Source organism: Anguilla anguilla, chromosome 9 (assembly GCF_013347855.1).
Source record: "Anguilla anguilla isolate fAngAng1 chromosome 9, fAngAng1.pri, whole genome shotgun sequence".
Classification (NCBI taxonomy): Eukaryota; Metazoa; Chordata; class Actinopteri; order Anguilliformes; family Anguillidae; genus Anguilla; species Anguilla anguilla.
In genome coordinates this window covers 25,166,571-25,182,303 of record NC_049209.1, presented here as the reverse complement: position 1 = coordinate 25,182,303, position 15,733 = coordinate 25,166,571, and the positions used below count along the sequence as shown (strand labels likewise).

At 43.3% G+C, this 15,733-nt stretch overlaps 1 protein-coding gene across 1 annotated transcript; it reads left to right on the top strand.

Moving 5' to 3' along the window:
* The first annotated feature begins 4,431 nt into the window (after positions 1-4,431).
* Positions 4,432-14,616, top strand: gucy2d (guanylate cyclase 2D, retinal). The gene is made up of 18 exons (XM_035434491.1): positions 4,432-5,307; positions 5,851-6,152; positions 6,515-6,887; positions 7,103-7,187; positions 7,482-7,590; positions 7,795-7,914; positions 8,088-8,171; positions 8,708-8,884; positions 8,990-9,146; positions 9,424-9,570; positions 10,007-10,155; positions 10,825-10,988; positions 11,264-11,456; positions 11,659-11,833; positions 12,292-12,390; positions 13,542-13,636; positions 14,241-14,326; positions 14,526-14,616. The coding sequence occupies exons 1-18, from the start codon at positions 4,494-4,496 to the stop codon at positions 14,614-14,616; spliced, it is 3,420 nt and encodes a 1,139-aa protein (XP_035290382.1). The 5' UTR covers positions 4,432-4,493.
* Positions 14,617-15,733: the final 1,117 nt, after the last annotated feature.

Below are 15,733 nucleotides of genomic sequence, written 5' to 3'. Positions count from 1 at the left end.
ACTGTTTACTCACCCCTCCCAGTGTGACAGTGGACCATTGGTATACGTTATGAAAGCGACAGCCTTTTCTTGTTGCACCCACCCTACTCATTTATTTTTAAAATCATCAATAGCTATCTAATTCCTATTTTTCTTGTCTCAGACAGGAAACCTGTAGTGGCCTTGAAATGAACTTTCAGTCCATTGCATTATCAATTCCTTGTGGGTGAAAGATTTACAGTGAAATCCATGCTGTTGTAAACAGCTCTAAGACCCTCATCTAAATCATGGCCCTCTTTGTCTCTCCCTCTTTGTCTGCCATTACTGTCAGGCCTTTTCTCTTAGAGGTAGATGCTGATTGGTGCATTCTTTTGTCACAAGTTGGCCAGATTATTGTAATGCGCTACTCTGCGGTATTCCCAAACGTACATATCGATCGGCTGCAAGTTGTACAAAATAAGATAAAAAACCAAAAAAAGAGTCCAAATTGCCATTGTTCTTTCAGCCTTGCACTTGTTGCCTGTTAGTTTTAGAATTGATCTTAAAATCCTTTCTTTTACTGGTTTTTCAAAGCACAGCATGGTCTAGCACCCACATACCTGACATGTTAGTTAAATATCAGCCTGTATGAAATTTGAGATCTGCTGATGCCAACTTGCTCTGTGTCCCGAAGGTAAAACTAGTGAGGAGTGATTTTTATGTCCCCAAACTCTGGAACACTTTGGCTTCAGTCAGGATCTTTAAGAGAAAGTTTTTAAAAACATTTTCTCTCTATGGGTGCTTTCTTCTTTTAAAGTTTATTCGGCTGTTCTTGTTTTAGTATTATTTTAGTATTATTGTGTGTTATTACTCCTGCTTATTTTACCATTATTTACCTCTTTTATTTAGATTTATTTATTCTTAATGACCTCTTTTATCTCTATTATGTCTGTCTATTTCTGTTCTGCCATGTGTCTCTTTTATATGATACAGTTGTGACATTAATGAAAAATATTTTATTATTCAAATGTCATGACGGTGTTTGTTCGACAAAACAGCGCCTGATGCTCAACTCTTATGGTTAATCCAGTATGATCTCAGGGTAACTGGTTCCCATGATGAGGGCAACAAATGAAATGTTCTTATAAAGAAATCAAACATTTCTTCTGTCACCATGAAAACCTAAATTTTGCAACTACAATGAATCTTAATGTTTGTGACAGACTGCAAAACATTGTGTAGTTTTACTACTGAAAACAGCTTTCAGAAAAAAAACTGCTTAAAGAATTGCTGCATTTTAAACTACTCTTCAGAGGTCTAGCTGATGTAGGACTGTACTACTTGTTACCAGAGTAAAGGATGGCATTTACATCATGATTTTTTTATTTTTACATAATTGTTTGGCAGGTACCTACATCTAGGGTGACTATTTGATGTCATCAGTAATTTCTGATAGCTGAAGCCAAACTCTCTGGTGCACATAGAAACAGGTGGCTGAGCCACGTGTTTTTGGGGAAAGCCTGGCTCTGCAGTCTCCCATGTGTCCCTTGCAGTGGGGGTCCCCTGTGGTTGGGATTAATTGGACTTTCCAAATTAGGGTGGGAATTAGATATGTATAGTACCGCGTTGAGTGCCAAATTAAAAAATAAATAAAAAGAGGACGTACTTTCTTTTGTTCTTCATGGACCCCCTAGTGGTAAAGTGAGCTACCTGCAACCCAAAGAACAGTTGGATCCTTCTCAGCCTTCTGCCACAGCTAAAACCCACCAGTTTATATTATAGCATCGTTAGTACCCCATATTTGATTTGTGATATTCTCTCTCTCACTCTCAAATGCACACACACACACACACACACATTTCTTGCTCTCTTTCACTCTCCCTCTCGCCTTTTCTCTCCCTCTCCCCCTGTCTCTCTCCTAGAGGCTTGGAGAGGCTTATCCTCTACCTGGCATGTCCTTTTAATTAGGTTGGGAGCATTGTGTCTGGAATTTCTACTTCAAACTGATAAGCAGTTGGATCATCTTTAAATGTCAATATTTCATTGTTGACTTTTGGTGAGATTTTTAAAAGGTTGGCTGTAATTTCAAAACCAAGCACAGAAAATGTGAAAAAAACCTTTGTTTAATTAATGGATTCAGAGGGGGGAAAACACAATTTTAAACTTTCCTATTATTTATTTTTTCATTCATCTGGAGATCTTCATTTTTGCCTTGGTATTATTTCTAATGAGATTTCTCTTTCTGTTATAGAGACTCCCAACCTGCCAATCACCTGGATATTTGTGCTTGTGGTACCAAGGATGAGGATAGCTGACATGTCATTAAAGGGGCATGTCATTAAACGTGCCTTTCTAGAGGATCGGTTGTCCTGTTTTCAGTTCTGTGTCCTGCACATCAATTATTTAATGATTGCAAATATACTGTGTCCTATGATGCCACAAGTATGTCCAAAGAAGAAAGAAAATCTAAATTTAAAGAGATTTCATCTTTTGATTACAGCGATGTAACAGAATTTGGTTTTTGCTTATATTTTTTAAGTTTTTTTCTGAGGATAATTTCCCCAACCAGGTGGTGTACAGCTAGCATTGCGCTGCCCTGCAATACAGTTTCAGACCAATGGCTTTGAAACCAGAGGTTAGTGCCAAAGGATTTCCTGATTCCCCTCATGTTTTACTGTAAGTTCTGTCTCTGAGAACTGTCAGATCCGCTGTGTCTGATATTGTTGTGCAAACGTGATGTATGCAAACCAGCTAACCACCTGTTAATGTGATAAAATGGGGGTAAAGGTGTGGAGAGAGGACATTTCGGTGACACCCCAAAGTGAGTTCAGATTCCTGTTTTGAATTCCCTGTATCGCTCTGTCTCTACGGGCCCATATTCGCTTCAAAACTATGAGAGCAGACAAGATGAGATTAGTTTGAAATGGTAGAATGTCACTGAATGAAAACCCAACAGACCACATCAAAATGACTATTCCCATTTAAATGACAACAATTAAATGATACAGACTGAAGACTTTTTTTGACTTTGAAGCTGGAGGTTGGTTGTGCATGGTCTTGTCTGATCTAATGTATGGTCATTTCTGAAATTGTTTATTGATACACAAACAGACTTTGAAAAATGCAGAGAGAGCCTGTGGGGCTTCTATGTGAGACTGGAAGAGAGGGTGCAGGTGAGGTCACAGTCACAGAGAGTGAGGACAGACTTAGCCACCTGTTATTTGGCAGCCTTCAGGTCCTGCTTTTTTGCCTAATGACCCGTACATGTTGCCACATGGCTAATCAGCTTGCCACATGCTGGCGGCTGGAGACTTTAGGGGCAGCCAGGTACAAGGGGCCAGTGAGGCCAGAAGGGTTGATGGAGGAGGAATGCCACTTTGAAGGTAGAGAGACTGTCTGAAAATTTATTGCAAACCATATAAATATAGTTTTGCGACACAAAAATATGCAGTATGTTTAATGTTTAACTTATTTTTATGATGATGATGATGATGAGATGATGATTATGATGATGATGACAATGACAATGATGGTGATTGTTATTATTAATCGTAATAGTATTATTATTATTATTATTATCTCTCCTATATTTATACCAGTATAATAAATGCCGTCTTCAGAATCATCATAATCATGACATCTACTTCTACCGCTGAACTGTGATTAATTCCTTATCTGTGTTGAAACGCTGAATAGACAACATGCTTAGCTAATGTAGAAATGTACTTTGGTACAGTCATGCTGCTGGTTGAACTGTTCAGTTGCCAGTTTTCTAAAAAGTGACTTACACTTACTTGTAAGTCACTGTGAAAATCTAATTTAGTATGCTGAATGCCTAAATGGTAGAGTAGGATGTAACATGTTAGAGGACATGATGCATGAGCGGTAGCACGAAGTGCTCTAGTTTCACAACTATTGACTATTACTGACTTGTTCATGCACCTGGGGGACACAAAGCAGTCTCTTTGTTTGAGAATTGGGAGAGAAAGAAATTAATGGGAGATGAAGCAGGATGCTTGACTGTGAGCCGTAGCAGAGAGTATGCATACAACCATAATCAGTTTTGTGCTGTTGACATTGTTTTTATGAACTCGAAACAAAGAGTTGTCTGAACCACCAGCTGAGGAAACTTCTACATGGAATTTGCATTTGTTTATTATAAAAAGACCCTGTGAACACAGGAAAGTGATTCATTGACCCTTACGTAAAATTATTTATTTGAAAAATTCAAATCGGCAGTTTTTCTGTAAAAATGGCTGAGGGTGTGGCCTTTCCCCTTACCCAGTAAAAGGTCATTGGATTTAAAATAAAAAATAACATTTTACTGTGCCAAAATGCTGTAAAAAGCTGAGGACAGAAAATCCTAATTGTTGCTGTGACAATGCTTTGACATTTCTTTTCTGTCTTTCCATAGCCTCCTCTTGGGTTAACACTGTAATTGACCCATCCCCCTTTTAAAAAGATTCCCAGACACCGCCAAGCTTCAACATCTGTCCTCTGAGTCCAGTCCTCGACAACAGCCCATTAGTGGAGCAATGGCTGCCCATTCAAACTCTATAGTCCTCCTCAGTGTCTCCTATCATCCTCAGTGGCCTTCTGGCAGACGAAGGGGGTGTCCCTGGGCAACAGAAAATCCACCGCCACAAACTAATGCTGCTCCCTCCTCTGGCACAGCAGTGTGCTCAGGCCTGGGGACTTCCAGTAGGTGGCGCAGCTGGTTCTGGATTCCCATGTTGATGGTAGCCTCGCTGCCATGTGGGACCTGGGGTGCCACGTTTAAGGTGGCCATCGTGGGGCCCTGGACATGTGACCCGCTGTTTTCCAAAGCCTTCCCTGATCAAGCGGCCCGACTGGCCATTAGCCGCATCAACAGAGACCCGTACATCAGCAAGGGCTACTGGTACGAATACATCTTGGTGTACGAGGAATGCCAGACGTCACGTGCCCTGGCCCGCTTCGCCGACCTGGAGAGCTACGGTTCTGCTTTCCTGGGCCCGGCCAATCCGGGCTACTGCTCGTCAGCCGCCCTCCTGGGGAAGCACTGGAACAAGGCCGTCCTGTCCTGGTCTTGCCTGAACCCAAAAATGGATGGAGGGATGTACCCCACCTTCCTGAGGCCGATGCCCCTGGCCTCACACGTGCTGTTCGCCGCGCTGCGTTTCTTCCGCTGGGCGCGTGTGGCCGTTGTCAACTCACGGGACGACCTGTGGAAGGCCACGGGACACGAGCTGGCCTCCTCACTGCGGGCCCTCGGCCTACCTGTCCACACCGTGGTCACCATGGAAATGGACGACGACAACGGCGCACGCGAGGCCCTGCAGAAGATCAGAGAAGCCGACGGAGTACGAGGTGTGTGTGTTATAAGAGGCATGCTTGTGTGTGTTGCTGTGGCTGTGTGTGCTGAGGGGTATGTATTCAGTGTAGAATGGGAAAAAGAGGGTTGTTCCCCCTTTTTGTCGAGTGTCAGCTGTTAACATACAGGCATGCACACCTGAGGTTGGTTGATAATTAGCCCAGTTGTTGCTCGGTGCCTTCGTGAGGTCTATTTGTAGAGAGATGTACAGTACATGGACTATTCGCTACTCAAACTCGTAGCCTCCAGGAGATCACTTATTTTGTGTAAGGCAATTATTTTGGACAGTATCCTTCACCAGTTGTGTTCTTTCATTATTCACACTTTTTAATTCACCCAAAAAAGGATGAATGAAGAAAAATAAAAGTTTGGCCAATTTGAAGTCTTCTGTATCTCTTTCTACCACCACCTGGCAAATTTATATTAAATCAAGATGTGTATATCATGCCTGTCTGACTATTTGTCTTTCCTTCCCTCTTTGTTTCGTCATCTTATCTTAACCTATCCCTCTTACTTCACTTCCTGTTTCTCCCTCTCAGTTGTCATCATGTGCATGCACTCTGTTCTGATTGGTGGAAAGGCCCAGCACATGCTCCTGACCACAGCTGTGGACATGCGGATGGTGGACAGAGGCTATGTCTTCATTCCATTTGACACACTCCTGTACTCCCTGCCCTATAAGAATGCAGAGTACCCCGCCCTCGCAAACAACACCAAACTAAGCCGAGCCTATGACTCCGTGCTCACGATTACCATGGACTCTGGCGAGAAGAACTTCTATGAGGCCTTTAAGGATGCTCAGGACAGCTATGAAATCCGCAGCAGGGTCCCTCCTGAACAGGTAGGGGGACCCCGTGTTTTCAGCTCTTGTAAAATTTCACATTTACAGCTGTCATTTGAAAATGATAAACTTGATGCTTTGTTTTTCTCTAACCCAGTCTCCATTTTTAAAATCAACCTGGTCATTTAACATTCATGTGTAGGTTTCTAGCAGATGATCCTGATTTCCTGAGCATCTTACACACCTTTTCACAAACAGTTTATAGAGCTGAATATTTCATTGAAATGTATCTATGGACTACTACATTTAAAAAAAAAGATTAGTCTTGTGAAGCTGTGGGTATGCTAGTCATTATCTTTTTGTTTCATCTTGCAATAGCGGAGCCATTATGGAAGTCCTTTTTTATTTATTCATGCCCACAGGTGTCTCCCTTCTTTGGGACCATCTACAACATGATGTACTTCCTGGCCATGTCGGTGGAGCAGAGCCGCCTGTCTGAGAGTCGCTGGGTTTCGGGAGAGGTTCTGGCCCAGAGCAAGGGTGGTTTCCAGTTCCCGGGGTTCAACCAGCCACTGTCGGCTGGGAGCAACAGGGAGGGCATGCAGGGGCGTTACGTTGTCCTGGATACGGACGGAAAGGGGGCTTCGCTCAGAGCCACACACATACTGGAGGCCCCCCACACCACTGCAGAATTTGGGGGGCTGAAGTACCTGGGACGGTCCATACATTTCGCCGGAGCCACGCCCAGCAGTGACTCCAACTGCTGGTTCAGCACATATATCACATGCAGCGATGGTGAGGGGTCAGGGATCGCCGGAGGTTTCTATCAATGATTAGTTTCTCTCCTTGTAGGTTAAATGACATATGAAGGGATGTGTTTACACTTCAGTATGAGGCAGAATAACAGAAAAAACCTTATGGTTGATTTACAAAAGTGTAACTAATGTATGATTTCTCTGAGGACAGAGGTACAAGCCCTCTCTCTCTTTCTTGTTTCCATTTTACTCAAGGCATGGGCAGTTTAACACTCTTCCTAATCTTCCTACTCCTGTGTTTGCTGATTGGGGGTGGTGCAATCCTGGCCAACATTATTAGGTAAGTAGGCAACTGTTTTTATTAAACACTGCAATTAATTCATTATTTTAAATAGTTATACATAACAAACCAAAGAAAGCAGATGATTTACAGTTTTTGTCAGCTGATATTTAAAATAAACCTTTTTAACCTGGTAGCAACTTTTATGTTTATAAATTTGAAGGAAAAAAACATCTGTGGCTTAATACACATGCTAAATGAAAAAACAGTGGTTGGACAGGGTTTTTATTGAACAGAAAAAATTTTTATGTCCACACTTTAAATTGGTAATTGTGTGCCTGTTTTTTCATTCAGACGACGGATGCCAATAGGAATCATTTATGGAGGGGGTGGAGGACCTAGCAGCAAAGTTGTGCTGACCCTAGACGATCTGGTTTTCATCAACACACAACTCAGCAGAAGGGTCAGTCTGAAGTTTTTTTTTTGTGTGAATGCATGGGTGTGCTTATGTGTGTGTGTATGTGTGTGTGTGCGTGTGTGTGTATGTCTGTAAGTTTCTTTTTGTTGCTGTTGCATATCATGTGCTTAGGTTTGGTAGACTGATTCTCAGAATGCATGTTTATACTGTATTTCATCCCTGCCTTCCTAATTGCATATCATTTTACAGAAACTGATTGATGACACCTTTGCAAAGAACAATATGGATGACAAGACGCCTTTCCACTCTGTCTCCGGGAGCAGTTATGCAGCCAGCACCCCTGAAACATCCAACGTTGCCGTCTTTGAGGTGGGCGACGCATTGTCATACCTGCAGATGCTCCCTTTTTGCTTAACCTTCGGCATTACCTGATACTAATCAGCACTGTATTATTTCCACAGTTAGGCCAGCAGGGTAGAGCAGTGTTCCACTGTTGCATAATCACCATTCACCAGGTGTGTAACCAGTGTTATGTTTTCCAGGGTGACTGGGTCTGGCTGAAAAAATTCCCCAATGCAGTTTCGATGTCAGAGGTCAAGGAGGACGCCCAGACTGTCTTCATCAAGGTGTGTGGTATTGGCAGATCTGTCCTGACATGCCTGCCTCAGCTAGAAATATGTATTAATGCATAATATGATGGGAAATTGATTGATGAGCTCTTCTTCTAGAAATAAACTGCTATTTATGTGTGTTTTGTGTTTTGTTCTTTTACTATTAATGAAATACCGTAGCATGTTTTGCCATGCAAATGAACAATAATTATTTATAGCATTGAAACAGTGTATCACCAATTTGGACAGTGACACATTTTCTGTTGTTTTGGCTCAGTACTTCAGCACATTGGATTTGAAATGAAACAATGTGTGCGTGTGTGTGTGTGTGTGTGTGTGTATGAGGTTACAATGTAGACTGTCAGCTTTAATTTTTGGGTATTACATCCTTCCACCTCTTCCTGCTCATCACCTGTTTGTATTCTTCTTCCTCATCTCCCCATCTGTGACACCTGTTCTGCTCATCCTCTGCTGTTGCCTTCATGCACATTCATTTTCGTTTTCCCCTCACCCCACCACACCCCCCCATCTCTCCTGTGCCCTGCGCTCAGCTGCGGGACATGCGGCAAGAGAATCTCAACCTGTACCTGGGGCTGTTCTTTGACTTGGGGGTCTTTGCCCTGGTGACGGAGTACTGCACCCGTGGCAGTCTGGAGGACCTGCTCAACAACGAGGACGTCCGACTGGACTGGATGTTCAAGTTTTCCCTGCTGATGGACCTCATCAGGGTGAGAGACACAAACTCTGGCGCCCACAGCTGCACACTTGGTGCTCTGGCAGCCTTCCCCAAACCTCTCATCTCTACCTCTCCTCTCCTCCCCCCTCCCATACAGGGTATGAAGTTCCTTCACAACCGCAACGTCCTTCACGGACGCCTAAAATCCCGGAACTGCGTGGTGGATGGGCGCTTTGTGCTCAAGGTGACGGATTACGGCTGCACTGATATCCTGGACAGCCAGTGCCTCAGTCTGGAGGAGCAAAAACCTGAGGGTGAGAGGGTCAAATCCCATGGTGAGAGGGTCTGAACCCCTGTGTGCATGTTTCTGGATACCTGTGTGGGAGGCTGAGAACTCAGAAGCGTGAGAGAATTGTGGCCCACTCACTTTCAAATTACAAATTGATGGAGGACTCAAAACACCAGGGAAGTGCAATAAAAATAAAATGAGAGAATGGAGGTGTATTCTTGTAGACATAAGTCTTTACTGCAATGTCCATTGCACTGCATCAGGATCTGTTATGTTAATTGACTCTCGGTGCCGCATCACAGATTTGTTATGGACAGCCCCTGAGCACCTGAGGAACAAAGCAGACAGGACGGGCTCCTTCGCAGGGGACGTCTACAGCTTCTCCATCATCATGCAGGAGGTCATATCCAGGAGCTCTCCTTTCTCCACGCTGGACATGCCTGCCAAGGGTGAGAGAAAGAGAGAGAGAGAGAGGGAGAGAGAGAGGAAGAGGGGGAGAGAGAGGGGGAGTCAGAATTCAGGAGAGTTGTTGGGAGAGGATGGAGACAGGTTTCAGAGTGTACCTATAAGAGTCAGACTGGGTGGGACAAAGTTAAAGGGAAGAGAGGGAGGAGAGGTGGGGAAATGTTGGAAAAAGAGAGTTTACAATTTTTAGGTCTATTAGGATTTTCAGTTTGTTGTATTTTGTGGTGTTTATTAATCAGTGTGACATTCAGCATGTTTTAAAAAGTTAATCTATTCCATTACCACATAATGTAACCAAGAGCTTGTTAATGGTACATTTTTTACAAAAATTTCAGGTAGTGCCCTATAATTCAGCTCTTGATTTCTCATAAAGCGCATATGTTATGGCGAGTGCATCTGCCTGTGTGGCGTGTGTTGCAGAGATCATCAAAAATGTGCGATCCCCCCCTCCGCTGTGCCGGCCCAGTGTGTCCATAAACCAGGCGCCCATCGACTGCATCCAGATCATGAAGCAGTGCTGGAGCGAGGAGCCGGAGAAGAGACCCACCTTTGAGGAGATCTTCAAACAGGTCTTCAGACACTCATGCACTAACAAAATGGCTTCTTTACAATGAATTGTGGTCGTGTTGGAGAGCGCCACCCACATTCACCGCAACTAAATGAACAACTGAATACTTTTAAATTACGACTTTATTTCAATGAAAAAAAATCTGTCACACCCCAAAAATGAAATATACTGAAAATATATTATCATCATATGCAGCACTTGCTAGGGGCTACATGGCTCAGGAGGTAAGAGCGGTTGTCTGGCAGTCGGAGGGTTGCCGGTTTGATCCCCCGCCCTGAGCAAGACACCTAACCCATAATTGCTCCCAAGGAGCTGATTGGTACCCTGCATGGCAACCTTTCACCGTTGGTGTGTGAGTGTGTGTGTGAATGGGTGAATGAGAGGCATTAATTGTAAAGCGCTTTGGATAAAAGCGCTATATGAATGAAGTCCATTTACCATCCATTTGGTAATGAGCTCAAACTTGACAATATACAGTATAAGAAATGTACATATTGTTTCAGCTTTCATATAATATAAATATGTGAAATATATGTATCAATATGTTTACAATATAGTACTGTATATATATTGCAGTAAGACATACATGTATTTTTATATGTGTTGTGTGTGCTCCCTGTTTTATGTGCATCATGATATCTGTGCTCACATGCTCCCCATTTACACACAGTTCAAAAGTATGAACAGAGGAAAGAAGACGAACCTCATCGACTCCATGCTGCGGATGCTGGAGCAGTACTCCTCCAATCTGGAGGATCTGATCAGGGAGCGGACGGAGGAGCTGGAGGTGGAGCGTCAGAAAACGGACAGGCTGCTGGCTCAGATGCTGCCCAAGTGAGTCACATATCAGGAATATTATCCTTGAAGCTAATGACGTCAGTTGGGAATCCAATGCTTCATAGAAACAATGTTCAGGTTGGTCCTAACCATTCCCAGCTTAACTCTGTCAAACTGTTATGGGGTCTGTCCTAATGGATTGAGCAATGAGTTCAATCCTATTTGGATTTCTACTATTATATAACATATTGAAAGCAAATGGTGTTAAAAATGTATATATTTTTATGACACGCTGCTTCTGTATTTGAGCCCTACTGCTCTCTTTCCTCCAGATCAGTGGCCCAGGCTCTGAAGACAGGAAACCCTGTCCAGCCAGAATACTTCTCGGAAGTCACCCTGTACTTCAGCGACATCGTAGGCTTCACCACCATCTCAGCCCTGAGTGAGCCCATCGAGGTTGTGGACCTGCTCAACGACCTCTACACCCTCTTCGATGCCATCATCGGACAGCATGATGTCTACAAGGTGTGTGTGTGTGTGTATGTGTATGAGTGTGTGCATATGTGTGGGTGTGCGCGTGCGCATGCACAGATGTGTGTACCTGTATGTGTGTGTACGCGCGCGTGTGTATATTTTTGCGTGCACATGTATGCATGCACGTGTGTGTGTGTGTGCGCGTGTATGGGTGCGCATATCTATGTATGACTCACTCTTCATGGGCATTCAGGTGGAGACCATTGGCGATGCCTACATGGTATCCTCAGGGGTACCGAATCGCAATGGAAGCCGCCATGCTGCGGAGGTGTCCAACATGTCTCTGGACATCCTGCACTGCATTGGGGCCTTTCAGATGAGACACATGCCTGACGTTAAGGTCAAGATCCGCATTGGCCTGCACACTGGTATGAGGTCCCACTCCACCCCTCACTCCCAGCTCCCCATTCCGTCCTGTCTGGATTCAGTCTCCCCTAAAGCTTTGCGTCATATAAGACAACCAAATAACCAACCAATCAATTAATTAAGTCAGACAATCAGTAAGTTTGTCTGGCTGTGAATGTACCTTCCAAAGGACAATGGTCTCACTGCATACTCACATAGAAAAAACATAACATTTGGAGTAGCTTAAAATACCATAATAAAGTGCACAGAGATTTTGACTGTAAATAAAATGTGATTTTGCAAACTAGTTTATTCAGCGATTAGTTTTAAAATTCACTGCCATTAAATTATGTATCATTACATTTTCAAAAAAGGCAACATTTTTACAACATATTGCATTAAATTTAAGGGATACTGCAGCCCGCTGCACTGTCTGCCAGCAGTTCTGTCAGTCTGCCTCCCTCCTGCTGCCTGTTCTCAGGTCCAGTTGTGGCTGGAGTGGTGGGCCTCACAATGCCTCGGTACTGTCTATTCGGAGACACTGTCAACACAGCCTCCAGAATGGAATCCACAGGACTACGTGAGTACCTTATTGACGCTGTGATCAAACACTACCACTGCCACACACTTACACACACACACACACACGCACACATATTGCATTGCACTCATTGCAAAAAACAACACTATGCACCACAGAGTCAAGGTAAATTCACTTTCAAATCAGGCAGGATAGAAAGTTAACAGAAATTAAAACTTCAAAGAATATTGGGATATTTTTCAGTTTATGAATTAGATTTCCATTAATTCCCCTGAATTCACTGAATTCTAGTGCACAATTCCCTCCCAAACTTGTACATTCCAGACCAAAACTCCACTAGTAATGGCAAGTACGGTTGTTGTAAATGCTATCCATATTAACGACTGCAACCACACCCAATCTAGCAAGTGCAGTTCACAAGCATGGTAATATGTTTTATTACCAAAATGGCAGTGGTCATTAACAAGTTTATACATTGTGAACCCCCTTACCCCCAACCCCCTCACCCACACTTTTGCTCTCCAAAACTATTTTGCATCTACCCACTCTCCTCTCATCTCCCTCTCATCTACCCAAAACTCCACTCTGCCCCGCTGATCCTCTCCTGTTCACGTCTGCACTCTCTGATCTGGTCTTCTCTACCGCTGCCTTCGCTGACCCCGCAATCCCATTAAAGCCCTTGCAGTTCCTGGAAGGCTCCTAGAGCCACTGCAGGACAGTAGACTTGTTTTGGGTCAGAGTCAGGCGCCTGCTGACAGGTTTGGCATGTAATACAGCACTGGGATGGGGGAGTGCAGGCTACAGAATTAGAGGACTCAGGGAGATGAAGGGATGGGGGGGGGGGGGTGCTGGAATGAAACCAATCAGAGATTAAGGGGATCGTCTCCAAAAACAGACATTATCATCACCGACTTGTCTCACACACTGTCACAGTATGTACGTGTGTGTGTGTGTCTGTGTTTGCATGTGTATATGTGTGTGTTTTTGTTTGCATGTGTGTGCATGTGTGTGTATGTGTGTGTGTGAGAGAGAGAGAGATTAAGTTAGTGTTTACAGTACTGGTGTGCCTTTCAGCTGTAATCTTTTAAGACTATTAGTAGAATTAGAAGGCTTGTTCAGGACATCCATATTCTGAACATTCACCAGCTATGCTACTCCTGCTAAGCTGTGTGCGATTTTGCCTGCTGCAGCTTACAGAATCCATGTGAACCAGAACACAGTGGACGTCCTACATAGTTTGAACATGGGCTACAAGCTGGATACCAGGGGCTTGACAGAGCTGAAGGTACACACATTAAATTCCATGACGAAGGGTGGGAGATATATTACTTCCACCCATAATACCAATCTCATATGCACTGTACAATTTGAAGAATGTTGTGCATAATGCTTGCATAAGTACGGTATATCAAATGCAGGTTGTTTTAGTGTTCCGTGTGCAACTTGCAATTTTTATGACCATGTTTACTGCTATACATGTGCCATTAGAGGGGCATGCAGTGCTGGTGATAATACATATCATAATTCGGCTCAGAATCTAGAAATTATTATTTTCTTATTGTTGTTTTCCTAATGTAAAAGTTGCAAAATGTTGACGCAATAAAAAAATAAAATAATTAAAGAAGATGAAGTCATAATATGACATGTAAACAGTAATCATTTAACCCTTGTGATATTATTTTTAGTCTGTATCACCAATCTCTGTCTGAGACAAATGCACACACGCAGGCACACACACAGAAATCATAGAAGGATAACAGCTATTTTTCCATTCACCGAAACCCACACTTTCATCACCACTGCAAGTATGATTCTTTCTCACACTTCTCTCTCTCTCTCTCTCTCTTCTCTCTCCTTCTTTCTTTTTCTATCTTTCAATCTCTGTCCAGGGTAAAGGGATTGAAAACACATACTGGTTGGTTGGGAGAGAAGGGTTCACAAAACCACTGCCTGTACCTCCAGACCTTACACCAGGGTATGCCTGTTGTCTGTGGTGTGCATATGCATGTGTCTGTGTGTGTATCTCTCTCTCTCTCTCTCTCTCTCTCTGTACATGTACGTGTGTGCATGTGTATGTATATGTACCAGAAATGGGCAAAGCATGTGTTCTTATTGATAAGTCTGTAACTCAAACTTATTTAGAATATGTAGCAATGACTCCTTTTTCTCATCAGTGCAAGCAATCACGGTATCAGCCTGGATGAAATTCCACCGGATCGAAGACAAAAATTCATCGATCGGCAGAATAAGATGAATAAACAATAACAGGTACATTACACAAGCAGGAACAGATTCCTTAATTCCTTAAGCCTTATTTATCTGCCCTCTCTCCTGGATAAAACTGAAATGATTAAGCTAGGCGCTTTTTTATCCATTTTTCCCACTAATACAGTCGTCCATGCAGACTGGAAACACCTTTTCCTCGCTGTCCTTCTCCCACCCGGCTCTCAGCCACACATTTCCATGAAAAGTGGGGGAAACGGGAAGCCAACCTCCGCAAAATGTGGACTGTGACACACCAAAGAGCATGCACAAACAGAGAGCTGGCTTTCAGCTGAGTGATGCAATTAAGCCACCAATGTAAAATCACTTAAACAGGTGTTGGGCCACCATGTGCGACCAGTACGGTTTGTATGAACCATGGCATATGGTTATGTTTACCATTACCAAGAATTTCAAAATAAACTCACTTAAATTAGGCCTGGTTGATGGAAGTGGACAACGCTGCCTCAGGTATTATAGCAAAATAGGCCATAAATGCTCAGTTGGGTTCAGACCCATGACAGAAGAAAGCCATGACTCATGGATAGTGTCATCACTCGTGGATTGTGTCATGTGATGAAGATGACTACAGTCAATGCCAGGAAAATGCACCTTGCACTTAGATGGAACCGCCATTCACTCCGAAACATTTTATTCAATGGTAGTCTGACTCACAGGATATAGACTGTGGGTATAAGCCTGCCATTGGTTACTGTTTTTGTAAGAGCACTGTCGCGGCATCCTGGGCTTAGCGCCGCCCAAGACGATTGTGATTGGTTTAAAGAAATACAAACAAGCCAGAGTGTTTTTATCCCCTATAGGGGAATGATAATGGGTTGAGCCAGAACTTTCTCCAGTGCTGGCACAGTGCTGAAACGAAGTGTGGAGATAGGTCTGGCTGTGCGAGACTAATTCAATGGTAACTTTTTTGTTACCATTAAATTTCTCAACACAAGGGACCAGACTTTCAAAGATCAAAAAAGGACTGGTGGCCAGCAGCCAGCAATTATTGTAACGCTTTAGTCAGTTTTGTTTTCCAATATGGTGCTCATGGTGCTTTCGTCTTTTGATACATTAAATTTATTGCATGCTCACCAGCGGAGTGAATTTTCAGATGTAA